This window comes from Bombyx mori, chromosome 5, assembly GCF_030269925.1.
Source record: "Bombyx mori chromosome 5, ASM3026992v2".
In the NCBI taxonomy this organism is placed as follows: domain Eukaryota; kingdom Metazoa; phylum Arthropoda; class Insecta; order Lepidoptera; family Bombycidae; genus Bombyx; species Bombyx mori.
The window spans coordinates 13090031-13113883 of NC_085111.1; the positions used below are offsets into that span (position 1 = coordinate 13090031).

Genomic DNA, 23853 nt, shown 5'->3' on the forward strand with positions numbered 1-23853 from the left:
GCCAGACGCTTCTGTACTACTTTTTTTTTCATGTTTGATGCTCCATGAGAAATTGAAAAGAATCGGAATAATCCTACAGTCAAAGTTGATTCTAAATTGTGGCGCTTTTCTTATGTTTACTTTCATCTAAAGAGGAAGTTAATTATTTGACGAGGCCCACCCTTGTTAATGTTGTCGGATCAGATGCTTTAATATATTAAATTTTCGTTACACCTTTTTAGGATTGAAGTATTATACAAGATATATGAATAAATTGATATTAAAACTTTTAATGATGATTAATTAGATGAAAAAACTTAATTTTACATGCTTTAAAATTGGTATTGTAAGTGCAGGGATTTTCTCCTTTGTGACTACATACGAACTATTTATTAAATGCTCAGCGTGGTGAGCTCTCAGTCTCAACCTGATTGAATTTGCTAATCAAGAGCAGTGCTTCGCAGAATATACAACCGGGTCGGAATCGCGATTCACTGAGAAGATCCGGTGAGAAACTCAGTGGGCAGTAAGTACCCTTATTGATACTTAATCCTTTATTCGGAATTTTTGTCCTTTAAATGTACCCCAGACTTTTTTAGCGTGAATGCGAAGAGTGAAATGATGTGAAGGTTATTTTTGATTTAGTTTTTTATTCTTCAGGTTTAAGCATGTCATAATAGTGACTCGTTAACGTTTATTATTCCTGAGAGAGTAAATGTGCGGAAAAATACAAAATTTCCCATCAAATTCCTGCCATTTTGTTATGGTATTTTTCATTGCATTTTATTTTGTATCATTTCGTCTCATTTCATTCCGTTTCATTCTATTGCATCCTAAAATAAATTTGAGGAAAATTTTCTTCATTTCATTTCAGTCTCTTACAGAAAAATACTTTTCAAAATTCGAGTAATTTTCATTCAAAATAACTCAAAATTTTAAATCAAAAAGATCCATTCTTACATTTTGTTCCCTGCGCATTTATGCTTTGAAAAAATTTAATTACTACCAAAAGTCAAATTCAATTGTCAACAAAAATTACCACTGGAATTTCGCGCCAAATATATGCCCGGATCGTATACCGATATGTACATATCTGTTCAACTTCATTTAAAGTAGTTTATATTACTTAAAATAGAAAAAATGGAATAGTCTCATCGTGTTTAGGTGAATGCAATTATAGTACAAAGAAAATGAAAATTATAATTGCGTAGATTTTCAAATTACTCTGTGATTGTATTCAAATAATTAACATTTCCATATTCCATTCAATGTGTTATTGTTAAAGTTTAAACATGAAAATTGAAAGTAAACCCATAAGATATGCACACGCTGAAGGGCATACTGATGTTTGCTACACAGAAGACGGACGGTAAGCCTAGCCCGAATTTTTTTTTAAAAAATAATGCACTTGAATTTTACTGATACAATATAATTTTTCAGGAATATTATAACTTGTGGTCATGATGGAGATGTCAGAATATGGATGGACATCGAAGATGATGACCCTAATTCTCATTGCGTCGGTGAAAGTGCTTTGGCAGTGTGCTACAAAGATAAGAGACTGTATGTAGCCACTGATAATCATCTTGTACAAGCCTATACATTTCCTGACTTCGATAAAGATGGAATCGTCACCAGATTTACAGCAGCAGTTACTCAAATCAAGAGTAGTTGTAAAATTGAGGTATTTTTTTATAAACATTGTCATTAGTTTTTCTGCACATTATATAGAATTATAAATGTGTTTATAGTATGGAATGTATCTAAGATATTGTATGGCATGTATTCCTGTACTATTATGAAATACTTCGAAGAAGTGGATGACTTAGAACTACTATTTGCTACCTACATATTTCCTTAGTGAATTTGATATCTGCATGTGGGACTTGAACCCTGGCTGATATAAATACATTGGACCTGTTATGCTGTAGGCCACATAAATTAATTTGCTTAAAAATTTAGTTAAATATTACTAAATAAGTATCATTAATAATTTAAAAAATTCGGCAGGCCCTGGGATGTTGTTCAGAAAATATGGAAGCAAAAATATGCAATGTTGAAGGCGGTGCTCCTCTATTTGTCATGAGTAATCACAAAGGCCCTGTTCTCAGTTTAGCTATCTGTCCACACATGAAGTATGCAAGTACGGCCTGTGGAGATGGTTTAATGAGAATATGGGATATTGATACTCAGAAGGTAGTGAAGGAAATAAATTGTGTTCCTAAAATAAACACATTTTATGCTGCTAAAGTTTTATGTGAGTTTGTTCTGCTTATATTTCTGCTCAATATCAACTCTCTTAAGGATAACTTATTTGTTATTATTCAACACATTGCTAACAGGCTACTTGCTAACTGTAGACACTTGACACTTTTGAAGTTGTTGTGGCCTAAAGGATAAGACTTCCGGTGCTTTCTTATCTAGCGATGGAAAGGTGTTTGAATCCTGCAGGCGGGTACCAATTTTTCTAATGAAATACGTACTTAACAAATGTTCATGATTAACTTCCACGGTGAAGGAATAACATTTTGTAGTAAAAATCAAACCTGCAAAATTATAATTTGCATAATTACTGGTGGTAGGACCTTTTGTAAGTCCACCACTCTGCCTATTTCTGCCATGAAGCAGTATTGCATATTGGTTTGAAAGGTGGGGCAGCCATTGTAACTATACTTGAGACCTTAGAACTTATATCTCAAGGTGGGTGGCGCATTAATGTTATAAATGTATGGGCTCCAGTAACCATTTAACACCAGGTGGGCTGTGAGCTTGTCCACTTATCTAAGCAATAAAAAAATATGAAATAGCTTTTTGTTGCATAATTTAGGAAGAAATGAAACATGGGTCATAAATACCTTGCTTACAGTAATGCATGAATTTATTATGCCAGGAGCTTGTAGTGCTTTTGTAGCTTTTATTCATTAATTACTAGCTGACTAGACTAGACTTAGACTTCGTAGTGCCTCAATCGATAAATAAAAGACCTAATCTTTTGTGTAAAATAAACTTAAAACAAACAAAAGGAATCCGTCCAACGGGAGACACATGAAAGGAAAAACAAAATTGTTGTTTTTATTTAATTCCGAACATTTTCATTCATTTATCTACCGTTTGAACCTTCTCTGGACTTCCACAAATAATTTAAGACCAAAATTAGCCAAATCAGTCCAGCCGTTCTCGAGTTTTAGCAAGACTAACGAACAGCAATTCATATAGATTTGATCATCTGAGTCTAACCCAACCATTGTCTATTGTGGCCAAGTGGTGGTAACTGGAGCCCTTACTTCAGATCTGTTTCAATTGAGTTGGTTACAAAAATAGTTAACCTACATTTTAAACTCAATATTTGCATTATTATTTTGACCACTGTGACTTAATGTTTATGGGCTCTGGTGACCACCTAACAGCAGGTGGACCGTGATCTTGTCCACCCATCTTACCCAAAACCAAAAAAAGAAATGCAGGTCCAGCTAGTAAAAGTGCATTCAAAAGCATGAAAATCTGTAATGATTTCAGGCAGAATGGATTTTGAGCCATCTGAAGGAAAGTATTTAGCATACCCAAGTAACAGAGAAATAATTTTATTGGATTGCCAAAGTTGGGGCCAGAGAATGTCATTTACGCATAATACAGTGAGTTACTTCAAAAATTATTTACATTATCCAGTATAAATCTATTTTAGTTGTGTGCAGCAAGTATTAACTAGTAGTAAGGATGAAAAATAGTTAATATTGAATGGAATTAAATGCCAGCTGTACTACTTTTCGAACTAGAGCCTATTTTTGTCTACTAAAATATGTAGACAGGATAAAAGCTACAAGGCTTACACAACAATCAATTGCGCATTAATTGATTGTGAGCATTTGAATTATTTGTTGGATTGTTGTTACGGATACAAAACAAAAGGTCTTGCCTAATACTTCAAAATTAACAAGTATGAGAATAAATAATAATGCAGTAAGGAATAATACAGTTGAATTAATTAATTTTCAGATAAAATGTGCAATCTCCCAATGTCTGTTTTCACCATGCAGTAAATACCTAGCTGGAAATACAGTAGCAGGTCAAATAGCAGTTTGGGACATTGAGTCTGGCTTTTGTATGGGAATTGTTGAACATCCAACTTCCCATAATATTTCTGCAATGGCTTGGAATCCAAAAGGTCAGTTTTTTTACTGCAGATGTACAGATGAGTTCATGTCAGTTCTGATGTTGTTAAAATTAAACAGTGCTGTTTAATAGTTCTATATATTCTTCTTTTTCTGCATAAATCAGTGAAGGAGTTCACAGCCCACCTGGTGTTAAGTGGCCAGCAGAGCCCGTAGACATCAAGTCACAATGGTCAAAATAATAATGCATATATTGAGTTTAAAAGTTTTAAGATTAACTATTTATGTAATGAAACTAAATTGAAACTTTGATCTGAAGTAAGGCTCCAGTTACCACCACTTGGCCATAATAGAACGGCATAATAAATGAGACCAGCCTATAAAGATAATGTAAATGCCGCCACTGATATTCAGACATGAGTTTGAACTGTCAATTGTATTGTAAAATGTTTGTCCTAAACCAGAACATACGACCCCTTCTTGGCAGAAACACTTAGGGTTGTCACAGATTCGTATAATGATTATGTATCAAAAATAATCTTGTTTAAGAAAAATTATTGCAATAGTATTCTGATAATAAAATTTGTATTTAACATAGACAACTTTAATGGCCATATTTAGATATAAAACCACTACTATTTATATTGTTTATCTTCGTATGCCAGGTAATGGTGTTTTAGCCTATTGTGATGTTGCTGGGCAATTAGGAACACTAGTAAATTGCTATGGAAAGAAAAGTAGCAGCTCTGAAAATGAAATCGAAGACATCGAAACAGTGGAGAGAGATAATGGTACTATAATTTATTTCGTTATTAATAAAATGCTCTTGTATCAAAGTATGTTATGGAATTTCAGTTACATCTCATTAATACTTATTTTTAATACAACATTGCAAACTTCTTAGTTCTTTCATTATGTAATCTAAATCAAAATGAAGCAAGTTATGATATTTTTCTTTGGCAGGAAATGATGACTTAGCAGATGATCTCATACAGAATTACGAAAGTGATGATGACAATGCTATTTCACTTGAAAAAATAAAGAATGAAACTCTTGGGTTAATAAAAGACAATGATGACTCTAGACCTGCCTCGAGACAAACAGCCTATGTACCTAGTACTGTACCACCACAGCCACCTTTTCAGCCTTCATCAACACCAGCACATCTTGAGCATAGGTGAATATTTTGTGAGATAAATAGTTGAATCTTGAAGCTGTTGTGCTATTAAAAGTGAGACCTTACAACTCATGTCTCAAGATGGGTGGCAGCATTTACGTTGTCGATGTCTAAGGCTCCGGTAACCACTTAGCACCAGGTAGGCTGTGAACTCGTCCATCCATCTAAGCAATTAATAAAAAAATCTAATTGTGTACAAGTCAAATTATCTTTGTCATTATTTTCAACTCTATAAACTTCTTTTATATGTAATTATGCCCTTTTTGCTGATTAATAACATTTAATAAAGAATAAAAGTAAAAAGAAAAAATTAATCATGATTATGATTTTTATTTCAGGTACATGTGTTGGAATGAAGTTGGAATTGTAAGGTGTCACACAGTCGAGAATGGAGAGTCAACAGTTGATGTTGAGTTCCATGATACTGCAGTTCACCACGGGATCCATTTAAACAACTATTTGAACCATACAATGGCCAGCTTATCCTCTACTGTCTTAGCTTTGTCTTGTGAGACTCCGAGGTATGCTGAGCATTCCATAATTTAACAAATATCGACATTCACTCTTAATATATTTATTACACATGTTTAGAACACCTGTATTTGTTTATTTTCCATTCATATGTTTATTATCTAAAATAAAAAAGGAACGTTAAACATTTTCAAATAGTACTAGTTTCAAATAGTATTGAATTGAGAATTTGGGCTCAATAAAAATAACTTCAAATTAGCCAGAAGTAGATCACATAGTGGTTATGTACATTTTTAAATATGGATATCGATGACTTATTGGAATTATCAACTGACTACCCATCACAATTTTACTGGAGAAAAACTACCTGATCATGTTACGCTCTATCAAAAACAGTAGTATGTTCTAATAAATTGACTTTTCCGCAGTAAATTGGTGTGTATTTCGCTAGTGGGCAGTAGCAAGGAGTGGAGCGTGTCGATGCCTGATACTGAAGAGGTGCTATGTGTGACAGCCGCCCACGGACTAGTCGCGTGCGCCACCAATGCGCGCCTCCTGCGTCTCTATACACCCATGGGCACCCAGAGACAGGTACGCCATGATCTATGCAAGCGCAGTGCTCGCTCACGCGGCAGGTACACGCACATTAACACTCTCCAGGTCATTCAATCCCGTTTGCGAAGGTACCGCACGTACCGTCCCGAATGCATACACAGATGACGCCCAATGACATGACATGTATTCTTTTGGAACGAAGTTCCTTAAGGGACGATGCGGAGAGCGTTCGTTTGCGCAATACACTAACTCTTATGCAAACAACCTTGAATGAAGTATACCACAATAAGTTCGCACTTTACTGAATGACCGTGGGTTGTTGCGAAACCTCCAGTTTTATTATCTTTATACCTCGAATCTTATACCTTTAAATGAGCAATTCTTGTATATATATATATAATCTGAATCTCGGAAACGGCTCCAACGATTTTCATAAAATTTAATATACAGGGGATTTCGGGGGCGATAAATCGATCTAGCTACGATTTATTTTCAGAAAATGTTGTTTTATTCATGACTTCAATAATCAACTCTTCCCGACATCTATTGGCGAATAATAATACTATTTTTCTTAATTGAGGGCAACTAACCGCTTTAAAGACACAACAAGATGGCGTTATCAAAAAAAAACCGAGCAAAGCTCGGTCATCATCTCCTAGGACTTTAAATTAATATTTTTATAATAAGGAACTTCGTTCCTATCCGGTGTCCCACGACACCACACATCTTTTTAATGTATAAAATATGACACGGTTATTTGGACCCAAATTAGAATTAGTAATATCTCAAAGTGTTTAACAAACTTAAACTTTAATGGTGCTTCATACTTATGTTTTAGGTGATATCCTTGCCAGGTCCTGTGGTTGCTTTGGGAGGATACAACACCACAGTACTGGCTGTGTACCACAGTACTGACCCTGGTGTTTCCGATCAACATCTCGCTATGGATATCATTGCTATGAATGGTAATAAAATACTAAATTTTAAATTTAATTTAAAATTAGGCCATTAGGCAACTGACATTCTTGCCTTTCGAATACCTGCAAATCTTAGTGGTTTAGCTAGAAAAAATGTGTTTAGTCCGAGTGTGTTTAGTGCGAGTCCTCACGATGTTTAAAGGTCATAAATAGGTGTGTTAAACCATAAGGTATTAAAATTATAAATTAAAAAGTTTCTGTTTATGACCACCATTCACGAATCAGCCAATGTAGGAAACAATAATATTTTCCAGTAATAATTATATGAGTTTTGTTCATCCAGAAATCAAACCAGAAACATTTATATAGTAAATTTTTTTTAAATATATCGCAATTTAGAAGTGATTTTAGACTCGTTTCCAATAATAAAAAACCAACACTTTAATTTTTTCAGGACGTCAAGTGCGAAGTAAAACTGTTCCTGTGCCTCTGACCCCAGGGTCCAAACTAACTTGGCTCGGCACCACGGATGTCGGCTCTCCCTGTACCTACGACAGCACTGGTATTTTAAGAATGTACGATGTGTCTAGCGGAGTTTGGATGCCTATCTGTGATACTAACGGACACTCCAAAGGAGCTTCTGATTCGTGGTTTATTGTTTCTGTAAGTATTATTTTTAACGGTACCAATGGCCGGCGATCTCACTGCAACATTCTCTGTCTCAGTGCATTTGTAACGTCGTTACATGTAATCATCACCGGCAAGGATTAATATTGGATCTCATTAAAAGTAGAAAAACTAGCTTGAGGTTGTGGAACCGTATGATTTGATATTAGCCAGATAAACTTAGCATATAAGACTCCTGTGACTCCTAATAGAATTAACTTATTTACAGATCAGTGAACCCACACAAAAAGTAAGAGCCATCCTATGTAGAGGCACCACTTTCCCGCCAACAGTGCCTAAACCTATAATAGCGGAGTTGCCTATACAGGTTTGTAAAAACGGATTTTATTGCATAGTGAACTTTATATTCTGTAAGTGAAGAACGAAAACAGGCGTCAGTTGACTTCTGTAGCGTATATTCCGAAAGGTTCTGCACTAGCACCCAGATACATTTTGAACAATCATTATTCTTGATTATCGCACGATCTTACTTTATAATGAACTAGCTGACCCGGCAGACTTCGTAGTGCCTCAATCGATAAATAAAAGATCTAAACTTTTGTATAAAATAAACTTAAAATAAACAAAAGGAATCCGTCCGAACGAAACAAAAGGAACCAAAGGGAACGGGAGAAACATCAAAGGAAAAACAAAATTTAATTCCGAGTATTTTCATATTTATCTACCGTTTAAACCTTCTCTAGACTTCCACAAATAATTCAAGACCATAATTAGCCAAATCGGTCCAGCCGTTCTCGAGTTTTAGCGAGACTAACGAACAGCAATTCATTTTTATATATATTATAGTGAATAATTACAGATACCATTATGCGAAATAGAATCGGAAAAGAGTCAGTACGAAGAACAGTTAGTACGTTGGGCGCATACAACTGCCGATGTTGACATGAAGACTGCCAGAGAAACCGCACTGAAATTGTTTGCTGTGAGTTACCTTAACATTTCAATTAAAATAAACATATATAACAAAATACTACAAGTAAATAAATATACATCAGTGATTTATTATAATTTATTAATATTTATCATCATTGATATATATTCAAATGTACCCTTGTGAGCTCACAAAAAAAAGACTAAAAAAAGTTTTGCGTATTCTATTTTTACTAAAGGTCATTATTCCTTTATCAATGAAGTCGTTCACGGATACGTCTTAAGTACGTATTTCCGTTTTTTTTTATCTGTCAGAATATTTAACAAACGTAATGGGTCACACGGCGTTAAAACTAATATGTCACTGATTACGACTAACTAACTAACACCTCCAAAAGAATATCTAAAAATTGTTAAATTTTATTGATAAAAATCAAACTCATCGCCGTTTTCCTTATTTGTTCACCGACGCTTCATCTCGTCAAATACTTTTCGAAAATTATCGCGTTTTAATGTTTTATGTATCATCACGTAAAAAAAACAAACAAAAAAAATCTAGGAAACTGATTAATACCGATTTGATACCAGGGTTATCATTACACAGCCGTCACGTTTTTACATAAATAAAGATATGAATTTTAAAACAATTCAAATGTTAAGGCCATGTAGCTTATTTTGATAAATGTTACGTTTTTAAATAATTGCATAATATGTCGTGAACTTTCATCAACAACAAATTTTAATCAAAACTGCCAGTAAATATTTATTATATTTAGCGAAATAAATCTGTAACACTTATCTCATCAGTACTAAATTGCTTCCATGTTGCATCCTAATGAAATCTATCTGTCTTACAGTGGCTGTTTTATTATTAAAAGTCTTCATAATCTTGTATATAAAACGGCCAACATGACTAACAAAGCATACCCGATCCTGTAGACCGAATGGTAAACAATCGACGTCGCCCAAAACACGTCATTACGGATCCACCCGATCCACTAACGGTGCTTTTAGGTACCGGTCACCGTCCTCGTCGAACCCGTCGCTTGCGGGCTCGACAAGCGAATTAACCCACAGACACAGCCCACTGAGTTTCTCGTCGGATCTTCTCAGTGGGTCGCGTATCCGGTCCGGTGGTAGATACTGCGAAGCACTGCTCTTGCTAGGGTCAGTGTTAGCAACACTCTGGTTTGAGTCTCGTGAGCTCACCTACACGTTAGGACGAAGCTGAAATAGCCTCTCAAGGCTATCAGCATAGGTAGGATAAAATTTTTTTAGCAAATATATAAACATACATTATGACTTATTATTAGCCTCTTGTGACCTTTAAAATTGATTGCAAACATCACAACAATCGTCTAAAAGTAATAATTTTCAGTCATTCGTTCAATAAATACAAAAAAGGCAAATACAAAAAACTATAACAAAGACTTCATCTAGTAGTAACATAATTATTTATTTTATTAATGTCTTCTTCACAGCTTGCATGCCGAAGCGAAATAGAGCAAAGAGCCTTAGAATTAATGGAACTACTGAAAGACGATCGTCTCTTACCGCTAGCTGCCAAGTACGCATCGCGCTTAGGCCGCATGCACTTGGCAGAGAAATTAACCAATCTTGCTGAATCATGGGAGAAAGAAACTGATAAACTGAATGTAGCTCAGAACTCTCACTTCCAAGAGTTGGACACACAGGAGACTTATGATGTTACGAACTCAGAGCAAGATTTGAACGCGAGCCTTATAATACCACAGAAATCTAAAGAAAAAAAAATTGAAAACGTCACACCTATAAAGCCAGTGGTATGTTATTATAAATCATTTAAGTTATAATAATGATTACTGAAAGTATTATTACCTACCATTTAGTGATTTTTGTTCAGTGTATGCTGATACAGAGGTGAATCAATTGATCCATAGAAAAATTAGTTATTATTGTTTCTTAAGGTAAAGGGAAGATCTTTCATTGGATGAGTGCTTTTACTCAGGATACGCAATATTTTTAAATATAGTTATTGTAACCTTATCTTATTGATGTTGATTTTGTTCAATTATATGTAAAATATTCTATTCGAATATTATGTTGTTTGAATTAGAAATACACAAATAAAAACAAATTTGATGTAATTAATTGAAGTACATTTTGTTGCAGACAATAAAAGCGTCACCCGGTGGCGTTCGGAATCCATTTAGAAAGCAACAGGAAGTGACAAAATGTGTACAAAGTCCGTTAAGTTTAACAGAACGGACATTGGTAGAGGTACACTCCACAGCTGATACTGCTGAAAATACAGACGTGAGTATCATAATGCTGTTTGAAAGAAATGTCATAAATCAAGCCCAGAACTCGCTTAAATCTCTTATTCAATTTCTATAAGAATCTATAAGAATCTAATAGATAGTATATATTTTTATAACTTATTGCTCTTGAGCATAACAACGTCAAAATTATGGGTAATTAGTAAAAATATTGTACTCTTTCACATATACACGGTCGATTTTAGAACTCCATAAATACATAATACTTATGACACAACGCTTGTACTATAAAAGCTAAGATAAGGGTCTGTGCACACCACGTTTTTTAGGGCGCCGTCTTTTATCCTACAAAGCAGTTTGTTGTCGTTTGTATCGATACAAAGGCGCGTTAGCGTACACATGTGAGTTAGTAGACCGCTAGCGTGCGCGCCTTCTCTACGGGCGGGGTTTCCCCCACAACGAGGGAAGTGTGAATCTACGCTAGTAGCAATCGAGCAGTTTGGTGCACCGCACGTCTTAGGAACACAAAAATGGAGCCTTTCGACGCAGAAGACAAAATGTCTCTTTTACCTTATTGTTATAAGTAAACGTTCTTCCGCCGATATACATGATCTTAACACTGTATTTTGACGAGTTAATTCCGGTTTAAGAATCTCAAGAAGTTTTTGAAATGATGAATATGAATTTGCCTTTTTTTTTTCATGTCTTCTGACTTCAGCAAAGCCTGGGGCAGAGCCAAGCCGCTTACTCAAAAACGTCCGTAATTTGTCTTCTTCTTTTAAAAAATAATAATAATAAAGCGAATGCAATCAATGCTGTTTCGACCGACGCCATCTTGCTGCATACTGTTGACGAGGTTCTGCTTAAAAACGCAAAATGCCAGCGCGTCTGTATCGATTCAATCACGTATTTGAATTTATACAGGCGTGCAAAGGTCTACAGGCTGCGTCTGACTTGCGTGCGAATCGCGTTTGTATCGCTACAAACGCGCGTCGACGGCGCGTTTAAAAAAACGCGGTGTGCACAGGCCCTTAGAATTAGGACTCGTACCTCAAAGTGGTTGGCCAAGCAATAGAAAGAAAAAAATATACAGAAAGGTTGCTATTTAATCGTGGCCTAAGGGATAAGACGCCCGGTGCAGTCGTATCTAGCGATGCACTGGTGTTCGAACCCGCAAGCGAGTACCAATTTTTCTAATGAAATACGTACTTAACAAATGTTCACGATTGACTTCTACGGTGAAGGAAAAACAAACCCGCATAAATATAATTTGCGTAATTAATGGTGGTAGGAGCTCTTGTGAGTCCGCACAGGTAGGTACCACCACCCCGCCTATTTCAGCCGTGAAACCGTAATGCGTTTCGGTTTGAAGGGTAGGGCAGTTGCTGTACTGTAAAAACTTAGATCTTACAACTCCTATCCTAAGGTGGGTGGCGGCATTTACGTTGTAGATGTCTATGGGCTCCGATAACCACTTAGCACCAGATGGGCCGTAAGCTCATCTACCCATTTGAACAATAAAATGAATTAAAAAAAAAACAAGTTAAACATAAATTACCCCCTATGAAATATTTCATTTCAATCATTTCGATGTTGTTCCAGCCCTTGAAACCGTTAACTGGCGAAAATTTTATGGATTGGTTCACAAGGAACAAGTCTCTGCTGGAAGAACGAAATCCGGAGCTGACGCCCTCAGAGCTGTCCCGGCACAGCGTTAAAATGTTCAAAAACGTACAATCGATCGCTCACGCTGACTCGAATAAACGGAAACACGAAGACGCAAACGGGGACACTACAACGAGCGCCCCCAAACAATCAAAACTCAGCGCCTTTGCGTTCCAAAAGAAAACATAACATTTTCAAATCATGTTTTATTTTAATTATTGACATGTTTAGTAAACTATTATAAATTAAGCAAAAAACAATAAATATTTATGAAAAGGTTTATTTTATTTCGTAGTTTAAGGGTTCGCCCATTCGGTTTCGTCGGGTTGAGGGAAAATTCCTTCTTTGATCATCTTTTCCCATTCCGTTCCACGTGGATACGTATACTTTTCGAGAGTCTCTTGCAGGAACTGTGTGCTGTATCCTGGTAACTAAAAGAAAATCAAATTAAAAGAAGAAGAAAAAACCATTCTGAAATTCTTTGTATGTAAATTAAATTAACTCAAACGTGAAGGCTTTAAGGTAGATATTCAAGGCTTGTGTTACAGACCAGCTTAAACTATTATTGTATCGACATCAGGAATACACAAAACTCCTAAATTCCATGAATATAGATACGGCAATTACTTTTCACCTCAGCAGCTCAAACATGCCGCTTTTGCTGCGAGACAACAGTGAACAAAACGAGATTTTGAATCGAGCGTGGGCCAAAGCTTTTTAATTTTTCAATCTTCAGTGCCACGAATTGACATTGTTCAGCCATAAATTTGAAACATGTGAATTTTACTGTGCTCTGTCCTTTTCACATTCATATAAAAAAGCGAGTGAAAAAAACAAATCCCTTCGAAATTCGATTTTAGAATACGACCTGAAAAAAAAAGTTTGGAAACGCGTAATAACCTAAAATTTAAAGATATTCGTAATAAAGAAATTACGTATTTTTAATAGTTATTTCAATCTACCTATTACTGTTAATTTCTATGTCTCCTAAGTAATATGTGTTCTCACTGCTGTAGAGGTGAAAAGTTGTGTGCTACACGAGAGTAAAGTTTTTTGCATCTCGTGCTGTTGAGTCCCTCACTACGCTCAGGATTCTAACCTGAAATCACTCGCTACGCTCGTGAATCAATCATAAGTTCCTTCGCTTGCTCGGGACACAAAATCAGCACTCGAAACAAAAAACAACTTTGTTGTCTTGTTGCACAAATAATTATTAGGTACATACATTCAAAGATTTACAATTAATCAAATCATAGATACATCAAATTAGGGCCCGGGTGTATTTCAAATTAGGGAATCTGAAAGATATTGCCTAATTATTGTTGTTTCATATATTATTTCATAATCTTACTTGAGGTGCTAAATATTTCGCATTTTCAACGACACATGGATCTATAAAATGCTCGTGTTGTTGATCAATGTACTCTATGAGGCGATCCTCCATCGTACAAGACACGCTCGCGTAATCCCAGAATTGAAGGTGTTGCACCATCTCACACAAACCAACTCCTCCGGCGTGTGGACATACTTTTACTGTAAAAAAAATTCAGTCTAAGCCAGAACTTTTAAAAAGCATTGAATTAAAATTAAAAATAAACTATGGCAGCGATTCAGCATACCTCTAAGTTTTTCAGCCATAAGATACACCGCTAATATTTCATTGACACCACCGATTCTGGCCGCGTCTATTTGACAGTACTGCATACCGCCGCTCTGCAGGAATTGTTTAAAAAGTACTCGATTGGCGCACATTTCGCCTGTGGCTACTCCAATACCATAAGGTCTGAGGAAAAATAGGACTATTAAATACATAGGACTAGATACATTTTTTTTATTATATAGATGGGTGAAAGAGCTCACAGCCCACCTAGCGTTAAGTGGTTACCGGAGCCCATAGACATCCACAACGTAAATGCCATCACCCACCTAGAGATATGAGTTCTAAGGTCTCAGTATAGTTACAACGGCTGCCCCACCCTTTAAGCCGAAACGCATTGCTGCTTCACGTCAGAAATAGGCAGGGTGGTGGTACCTACCCGTGCGGACTCACAAGAGGTCCTACCGCCAGTAATTACGCAAATTATAATTTTGCGGGCTTAATTTTTATTACACGACGTTATTCGTTCACTGTGGAAGTCAATCGTGAACATTTGTTAAGTACGTCCTATTTCATTAGAAAAATAGGTACCCGTCTGGGATTCGAACACCTTTGCATCGCTCAACACGAATGCACCGGACGTCTTATCCTTTAGGCCACGACGACTTATATTTATACGTATATACGCCGGCCATTTATACGTATCTTCGCCTACTTTGACTACTGTACAGTTTATGGTCCCCGACAAGTACGAAAGTGAACAGTCAACGGGTCATCTGTAAATTTAATGTTGGTCCGATGAGATTCACATCACACCGGACACTTTATTATGCGTTGCGTGTCGCCGAAAATTTGTAAGATTGGCGTAACTTGAGTAAAGTGTGAAAATGTGGAAGTTGATCACAAGCCTCAAGATGAGGAATAAAAATTGAATGGGTAGATAAGTACATAAACTATTATATACACAGATAAACGTGTCACTTTCAACGACTACAAGTTAGGATTTTTTTCTGTCAGGTATATAATATACTCTAAAGCGATGGTTTAGATTTATTATACCCCGATATCTAAAATAAAGGAATCACTCACTTTAGGGCCTCTGAGATTGTTGCATGTCCTAAGACGTCATCAGGAGAAGTTGGCTCTTCGATCCACATTGGCTTCAAAGGCGCTAACTTTTTCATCCATTCGATAGCTTGGCCCACACTCCAGGCTTGGTTGGCATCAACCATCTGAAAGACGCAAGTAGTTCATATCGTATTACTATTCTTTGTTTGATTGTCTATCTCCATTTAAGTTCTAAACTAAAGCATGAGCATTTCATTATTTTCCAATTATAAAATAGTCGTTAAGTAAGTAAATTCACGTACCAAAACATTTTCGTCCCCGATATACCGTCGTACTGCGCTGCATCGTCTATAGTCATCTTCAAAATTGCGACCAACCTTCACTTTGAAGTAGGTAAATCCGAGTTTCAGATATTTATCACATAATTCCTCAACTAATTCATCGCTATAACCCAACCAGCCTGTAAATATAAAAATAAAATAATAAGCCCTGTAATCTGGTAAATTACCGTTTTGTAATTGTACATATTTCTTGTTTAACGGTTCTATGAACTCACGGATATGATTATGTGAATACTACTGTTTCCTTAAACCGGTAGTAACATATCATATGGGTCCACCAAAACCCCTCATTCTAGGATATAAATAAAGAAAATCCAAGTATGTATGTACCTAGTCAGGTCATAAATTCTGTCACATGTTTAATGTAAAATAATTGAAACAAGTTTATTCATTATGTAACCATTCATATACCAAAATGAACTTAACAAAACATAGATTCTTATGACACTAAAGTTTATTCAAAATGACCTCCGTGATTTTGAATACAGGCCTTCAATCTGCGCGGCCAGTCGTCTATCGCAGCACGAACGAGGTCCATGTCAATATTGGCGGCTGCCTTAATCAAGGATGGCTTGAGTGACTCCAAATTGGGATGAGGCTTTGAGCACGCCTTTTCCTCCAAGTGTTACCATATCTTGTAGTCTAACGGATTCAAATCTGGACTGGAGGAGGGCCAGTCTTCGTGCCGGATGAAGTCGATTTCACGCGCCGCCAGCCAGTCTTGTGTGCTCTTCGCTCTATGAGCTGGCGCTGAATCTTGTTGGAATACCCAGTGCCTGTTATTGAACATGGTATGAGAAACAGGTTCCACAAGGTTCGTCAGGACTGTATTTTGATACACAACTGCATTCGTTTTTACACCTTTCTCACAAAAATGTACCTCAGTTAAGCCCCAATAAGAAACTCCCAACCATACCATGAGCGAGGATGGAAAATGACCTCGTTGGACACGCGGAATACGGTTGCTCGCTTCTTCACTACTGTGTGCGTACACCTTATCATTTTGTTTGTTGTAGCTCTCTTCTACGTTAAAAATTTTTTCATCCGAAAAAAGAATTTCCCGATATTTTTTTCCCGCGTACCGCTTCAACAAAGCGCGGCATCTCTTCAGTCTCAGGTCCATTAGACGAGTATTCAAACGATGTCCTGTTTTTCTTCGATATGCCAGAAGCCCTAAGTCTTCATTTAACACCCTTTTCACCGTGGTTCTGCTTAACCCCGTCTGAAGGGCCAACAGTTTCTGCTTACGTTTGGGATTTCTTTGAATTCGCGCCTTCACAGCTTTTACCACTGCTGGAGTCCTAACAGACCGAGGGCGACCACTTCTTGACCTGTCATCTACACTAGAGTCTTCATTGTATCGTTTGATGGTACGATAAACGAATCTTTTGGTTATATTCAAATTTTTCAGTATGTTAAAAATTTGAATTGGCGCGTAACCGCAACGATGCAACGCAATAACTGCAACACGGTCTTTAAGCGTCCACTCCATATTTAAAAATGAGTAAAATTCTAAAAGTATACTTTTTTATTTTCATGAACAATTCGAAATTCGAATTCAATAAACTTTTTTGTGGCCAGCATTCTAAAAGAAAAGTTTTTACTGTGTGACAATACTTATGACCTGACTAGGTATATTAAGCACCTATAATATTAAGTATGTATGTAATTTTGACAGCATACTTTTTATCAACCTTTTACGTTATACAGTGTGTATTCGGACGGTATTTACTGCTTTTAGTCGAAAATAATATTTATTTGCACATCTAAATAACATTTCAAGTTCCACATTTCATATTTACGAAAATGGACTTAATGATCTGTAACGTAAACTGTAAAATACCTATTCGAAATATCTAAAATAATATACGCAAGATTATGGCGTAATATTAGATTAAATTATACCTACTCGCGAAAATCTAAGAAGATATGAAATGAGAACTAAAAAGAACTGGTAACATTAAACTACTAAAAACTGCTGCCTTGACGTCAATGAAATATCATTTTCATTTACTAAACTAAACCCAAAAATCCGTGTTATATTATGCGTAATGGAGAAAATATTGACAAAAGACAATGTAGCATTAGAACCATTACTTAGTATCTTCGGTCCTGGGACCGGTTCCAATAAGTGCGGTCTAATTAGCATTGATACATAATAAATACATACACATAATAGCTTTTTGATAATCGTGCTTGAAAAAAATGCATTTTTGTACGAAATATCACACTGAATTAAATTATGTTCTATACTTAAATCTCCTCTTAGATTAAAATGAAAAATTCGATTATGAGTATTATATCTAGATCATCTTACAAGGTGGGAGTCTGCTAGGTTAATCAACCAGCGACCAAGTAACAAGAAGTTTACAACCCCTAATAATTTTCTGAACGAATTTAACGCGTTATTCTTATCTTGAGTACCTACTCATGTGGATGTGTAGTAAGCGCGTACGAGTCGTTATCTTGTCTATTTTTGAAAACAAAGTAATCACATATTCCAATTTGAATTGGTAGATAGCCTTTATTGATATTCGATTGACGCTATGTATAGACAGGTCGTCTCCCTGTTTATATAAAATGTAATAGCGATAGTTTCGATGTTAGCTTTGTTTGCACACGTTAAAACTAACCAACTTGCGTAGTATAGCACGGATATCCGTTCTCTAACAAAAACTCTATTCTTTCTTCTTTCCCAGCTTGTTTACTTCTCAGTAATTCCACTGCATCTTCTGGAGTTATTACGTCAGTAATGTATCTGAAATCTATTGTTGATACCAATTCCTGAAATAAATGATATATGATAATCATATTAAGACTTCTTCACTTCACTTCTTAGACTCTCAAAACCGATTAGAACCGAATTCAAACACATTTCATAAAAAAAATCGATATTCTCGATAATTGAATAAGTAAAATATATTTGTTTACAATTTTATTTTATTTTATTATTTCTTAGATGAGTGGACCAGCTCACGATCCACCTGATGTTAAGTGGTTACCGGAGCCCATAGACATCTGCAACGTAAATGCCACCCCCCACCTTGAGATATGAGTTCTAAGGTCTCAGTATAGTTACAACGGCTGCCCCACCCTTCAAACCGAAACGCATTACTGCTTCACGGCAGAAATAGGCGGGGTAGTGGCACCTACCGTACGGGCTCACAAGAGGCTTCACCACCAATGCCAGGTGTATTATATTATTAAGAATTATTCAAAGCGCCGTGTGATATTTAACTGTAATTTTGCAATTCTATGTTATGCTCAAGTCGATCACACACCGACAACACAAAACAATTATAGGCAGACTTCCACTGCAATTATGGCTACGACAGCCCATTTAACTGGCGCTCCTCCTCGGCACAGGGATCTCGTGCTGACATTCGGACCTCGGCCAAAAAAAGAGTTCCTCTTCAGTTAAACGGCGGAAACGTGCTGAGACTTTAATTTACTATTTGAAACAACCCAGAAGGCGTATTCAGCAATTTTGTTTGATTGTCTGACTTTAATGGTTAATTAGCCATCATTTTAACGTGCTTAAAACAAACTATATTTGTAGAATAAAAGTATTCATACAACTTAAGAAATATTTTTCGTTAAATGTAATCCTTTTACACAGCCTGATTGGGGCAATTTGGTTACCGAAGCCTAATATAATTATGCCCTTGAATGTTTTTCATTAGTTCATACTCTTGCTAGATTTGTTACAAGCAAGATATGTTGTAACGTAAATACAAAAAAAAACATTGTGCATTGATTGTTCCTACCACAGGATCCATATCAGACAAAAGTCGCCACAGTGGCTTGTTTTCTATTCTTGCCCACAAGTCCCATAAGGAGTTAACAATGGCTGCAACTGCCAAATGAGTTACTCCCTTTTCTGGACCGATCTGTAAAATAAAATTTCATTAATATAAGGGGCATATTTTGGCTATGAAGGCAAAAAAATATTTTTCTTAAACGGTTGAATATTTTGACAACTTATATAACTTTTCTGTTTCAATATAATCTTGCACTCTTTTGCATTTTCACATTGCTGCAAGTTGTGAGATGTAATGAAATCACACTTTTTGATATAATTTGAACGCCAGTGGAATCTCTTAATATAAAAATCTAATCACTACTACACATTACTAAAGTTCGGCATACTCCCTATTAGTATGGACATGCTTTTTTGGTTATCATTTAAATCGTCTTCAGAAACATGGTTTATCGAAAATTTGTCTCATAATACATATTATTATTCTGTTTACTTCAAACATGTAAAATCACAAGAAACTGAAACAAATTTGGCTTTATACATGACTAGCTGTACCCGTCCGTTTCGCTGGGCATTTAAAATTAACATTATTATTTCGCATTCCCACAAAGATTCTCATCATTAACGCCCCCGCAACTGATATAGGGAGTCCAACGCTCATATAAATATTAGCCTATCCATTAAGTATATGTATTTTCTACATGGATACCAAGTTTCAAGTCAATCGGATGCATGGTTCAGTAGTTATAATGGAACATCCGTAAAAACCATTGTAGATGCTATAGATTACTTACCCATCTCATTTGTGATTCATTGGTAATCGCACGCCAGAATCCAGCAAAATCGGCAAAAATGTCCGAAGCGTTCTTGCCCAACAAAAATCGTTTAAAAGATCGTATGGTGAAGACTATGATCTCAGTGCCTCTACCGCAGGTGAAAGTAAGTCCATAGCCGCGTTTACCGCTCTCTGTGGTTATGATGACGTAGGCGCAGGAGTAGTCTGGATCTGTGTGCTGTGTGAAACAAGAAAGGAACAAACTACAGTGTGACTTTTAGTTTCATACGAGCCTCGAGACGAGCTCGTAGCCTACCTGTAGTCCATCAATACTACAATATCAGTGCAGCTTGAGCCTTGGGCCTTGAAAAATCAGAGCAACAGATATCCCGGATTTCTAATTAGGCCGCGTGATGGCTTCTCAGTAGAAATAGGCAGGACGGTATTACCAAAGGTACATAAGGTTGGCAGCGGCTTGGCTCTGCCCCTGGCATTGCTGATGTCTATGAGCGACGGTGATCACGTACCATTAGGTAGACCGTATGCTCGTCTGCCTACAAAGGCAATAAAAAAAATTAAAAAAAAACATACTTGGAATATTAGGGTACCTACTAGGAGTCATAAACAATATAATTCTAGTAGTGGGATACCTATGTTGTAATTACCCTCATAAATTATATTTCTGCTATCCCACTCTTGCGTTCGATTGACGGATAGGATACTTTTTATTCCAATGAATTTGAGACTTGGACCTCACGGCTCAAGGCGATGGAAATCACATTATAATGTCTATCATGTAGGACAACGATATCCGGTATGATAAAAATAATAATAATAAATATTCAAAGCTAGACAGAAATAATGTATCCAAGTTGTATCAAAATTCGCGTTACCGCGTACTCAAAGAATGAAAAAACGAAGTAGAAACTTGTTTCAAAGTGTGCCACAAATAAATAGGGTATGTTCTCACCACAGCGTCAGATCCATGACCTCCAAGCGATGTAGGGAAACGTACGTCCTTAACGTCAACATCTACAATTTTCAGACCATCTCTATTTGGAGCAGGCATTTTAATTAAATATTTTAACTTTAACTCGGATTCAGACGACCGTTCTTGTCAGCTGATGGCGGACTATTGAATTGCGAAACAACATCATCTGAATATTTAAGACATTCGTGTTTACATTTCTATAGCTGTGCTGTTATCATGTTTAATGAACCTAAAAGACCTCTTTTTTAAATTTAGTGCTGCTGATGTGTTATGATTGTTTTGTTATGTAATAATAATAAGGCCTTTTATTCGGACAACAGATAGGTATACAATTAAGTTTCTTATACTGCTGCACTTATACTGACATAGTACGTATATGTATTTTACAAAATTTAAATTGTTCACGTATTTGGTGCTTCTTTACTTTCTGTAAGTCCGTTTGCCAGTTGGCAAAGGCCTCCTCTAACCTACTCCATTCTGATCTCTCTCTGGCTATTCTACTCCATGTTATGCCCGCAACCTGCCTGATATCATCGTCTCATCTTATTTGTTGTCTCCTCTTTTCCTCTTGCCTTCCCTTGGGTACCAATGTGTAGTTATTTTGCTCCATTTTTCTTTTCCTCTGACCATGTTTTGTTATGTAGCATTCAGAAATAATCTATCGATATTTAGATTTTAAACAACAGCAAAATAAATTGCTCAAAGATGCTGCTTTTTAATATTATTATAATTTAATTAGATAAATAAAACGAGGGCATCGTCCACCTTGTGTTAAATGGTTTCTGATGCCCTTAGAAATCACAACATAAACTCTGCCAGACACTTTAAGATGTGACGACGCATTCTGGAACGTCTTCGCGGCAGTAATAGTTAGGATAGTGGTACCTCCCCTTGTGGGCTCACAATACGATTCATACCTATTCCGCGAATCTGAAATACGAAATCTGAAAACTAGAATCTTTTTAAATACTTTGAAAAGTCGTATTCGTGTTAATTTACGTACATATCTACAAATACATTTATATTCTCGCTGTTTAGTGCTTGACCTTGCAATTTTACAATGTAATGGTAAGAACATTTTATCGTTATTGAGAAGTCTCCATAATATTCACTTATAACATTAATAGCTTTTAAAGAAAAAAAACGGACAATTATTGCGAAGAAATATGCTAGGTACATAATGCAAGTTTTTCTGTTTTCACGGTAGATCGTTCACAATTGTTAAAGTTTCCAATGTCACATTGAAACTATTTACGGATCAAATTGAATTCGGTCTGCTGTTGTTAATGTGTTAAATATGTATATGTTTATGTATTTCAATTTCAAAAAATAGCTAATGTTCCTAGGTCTTTATCGCAGGGTTTTTGTTTTGCAGTTCTCATTACTAATGTCAGACCGCACCGGTACATACCTTGCATAAGTCTGCTGAAAAGTATTAATACGTTTCGTTTTGAAATTTAGACCTAGTCTCAAAATGAGTTTTTTTTATTTGTTTTGCATTGGTGGTCGAGCTCACGGCCCACCTGGTGTTAAGTGGTTACCGGAGCCCATAGACATCTACAACGTAAATGTTGACACCCACCTCGAGTCGTGAGTTCTAAGGTCTCAGTTTTTGCAATACAACGGCTGCCCCATCCATGAAACAGAAACGCATTACTTGTCCAAGGCAGAAGTAGGCAAGGTGGTGGTACCGTGCGGACTCACAAAACGTCCTACCACCAGTAATCACGCAAATTCTAATTTTGCAGGTTTGATTTTTACTACCTACGTGATGTTATTCCTTCACCGTCAATCGTGATCATTTGTCAAGTACCTATTTCATTAGAAGAATCCTCGAAGGAGGCGAAGGAATGAGTGAGAGATGAAAGTCAGCTTGCATTGTTGATCCTTGCAACCTGCAAATTCTCGGGTTCTATCTCAGATAGGGGTCAGGCGAGAGCGCAAAAGTCGCTTAGTGGACCGGGTCCTACATCCTACATCTTTGCAAATGCCGGGTGCCTCCACGATCCGGTGAATTCGTAAGAGGTTCAAGCCGAGAAAGAAAATCGTTATTGTCTCCGAATAAGCGATTTATCTGTGCTTCTAGCATTGCTATGGTCGGTTAACGACGGTAACTACTCAACATCAGCTGAGGCCTATGCTCGTCTACCTATAAAGGGATTAAAAATAAAGCCAGATGTTTTTAGATACAATTTTGAGGAAGACACAGTCGCTTCACTTAAAGCACACGGAAAGATTCACTACAATTTAAGAATAGTTCTCGTTGTAATATTACCAACTAGCGACCCGCCCTCGCTTCGCTTCGGAAACATTAAGACACACATGAAACCAAAAAAATAAAATAAAAAAAAATTAAAAAAAAGTAGCCTATGTTCATCAGGGACAATGTCGGCTTCTAATGGAAAAAGAATTTTTCAAATCGGTCCAGTAGTTTCGGAGCCTATTCGAAACAAACAAACAAACAAATCTTTCCTCTTTATAATATTAGTATAGATAGGTAGTAGTAGTATTCGAAACAAATATGAAGTATACCAACGAATGCTTAATTTTATTACTCAGTGAAAATTTATTTTTCTGGACTTAATAATTTTTATAAAATTTCATTATTCTTATTTTCAAATATTCTTACTTTT

The 23853-nt window shown here is 36.3% G+C and overlaps 2 protein-coding genes across 2 annotated transcripts; one reads left to right on the forward strand and one right to left on the reverse strand.

Moving 5' to 3' along the window:
* Positions 1-1271: 1271 nt before the first annotated feature.
* On the forward strand, positions 1272-13011 carry And1 (acidic nucleoplasmic DNA-binding protein 1). The gene is given in 16 exon segments (NM_001142613.1): positions 1272-1348; positions 1420-1663; positions 1990-2236; positions 3496-3611; positions 3973-4141; positions 4754-4879; positions 5052-5265; positions 5604-5786; positions 6165-6327; positions 7130-7256; positions 7663-7871; positions 8104-8202; positions 8695-8817; positions 10247-10567; positions 10917-11060; positions 12626-13011. Coding segments are annotated over 16 exon segments (2814 nt in total). The 3' UTR covers positions 12878-13011.
* LOC101743996 (mitochondrial enolase superfamily member 1) lies at positions 12880-21482 on the reverse strand. Its single transcript, XM_004930026.4, has 9 exons — positions 21200-21482; positions 20249-20467; positions 19462-19584; positions 18328-18478; positions 15656-15813; positions 15375-15517; positions 14308-14471; positions 14040-14221; positions 12880-13119 (listed from the first exon to the last, which is right to left on the reverse strand). Exons 1-9 carry the CDS (start codon positions 21296-21298, stop codon positions 12985-12987), a joined length of 1374 nt encoding a protein of 457 aa, XP_004930083.1. The 5' UTR covers positions 21299-21482; the 3' UTR covers positions 12880-12984.
* Positions 21483-23853: the final 2371 nt, after the last annotated feature.

Coding starts and splice junctions, on each gene's coding strand:
- LOC101743996 (XM_004930026.4), bottom strand. CDS start 21,298: ATGCCTGCTCCAAATAGAGATGGTCTGAAAATTGTAGATGTTGACGTT. Junction 20,468..21,199: donor GTCATGGATCTGACGCTGTG/GTGAGAACATAC, acceptor TGTTTCACACAG/CACACAGATCCAGACTACTC. Junction 14,222..14,307: donor TATGGCTGAAAAACTTAGAG/GTATGCTGAATC, acceptor TTTTTTTTACAG/TAAAAGTATGTCCACACGCC.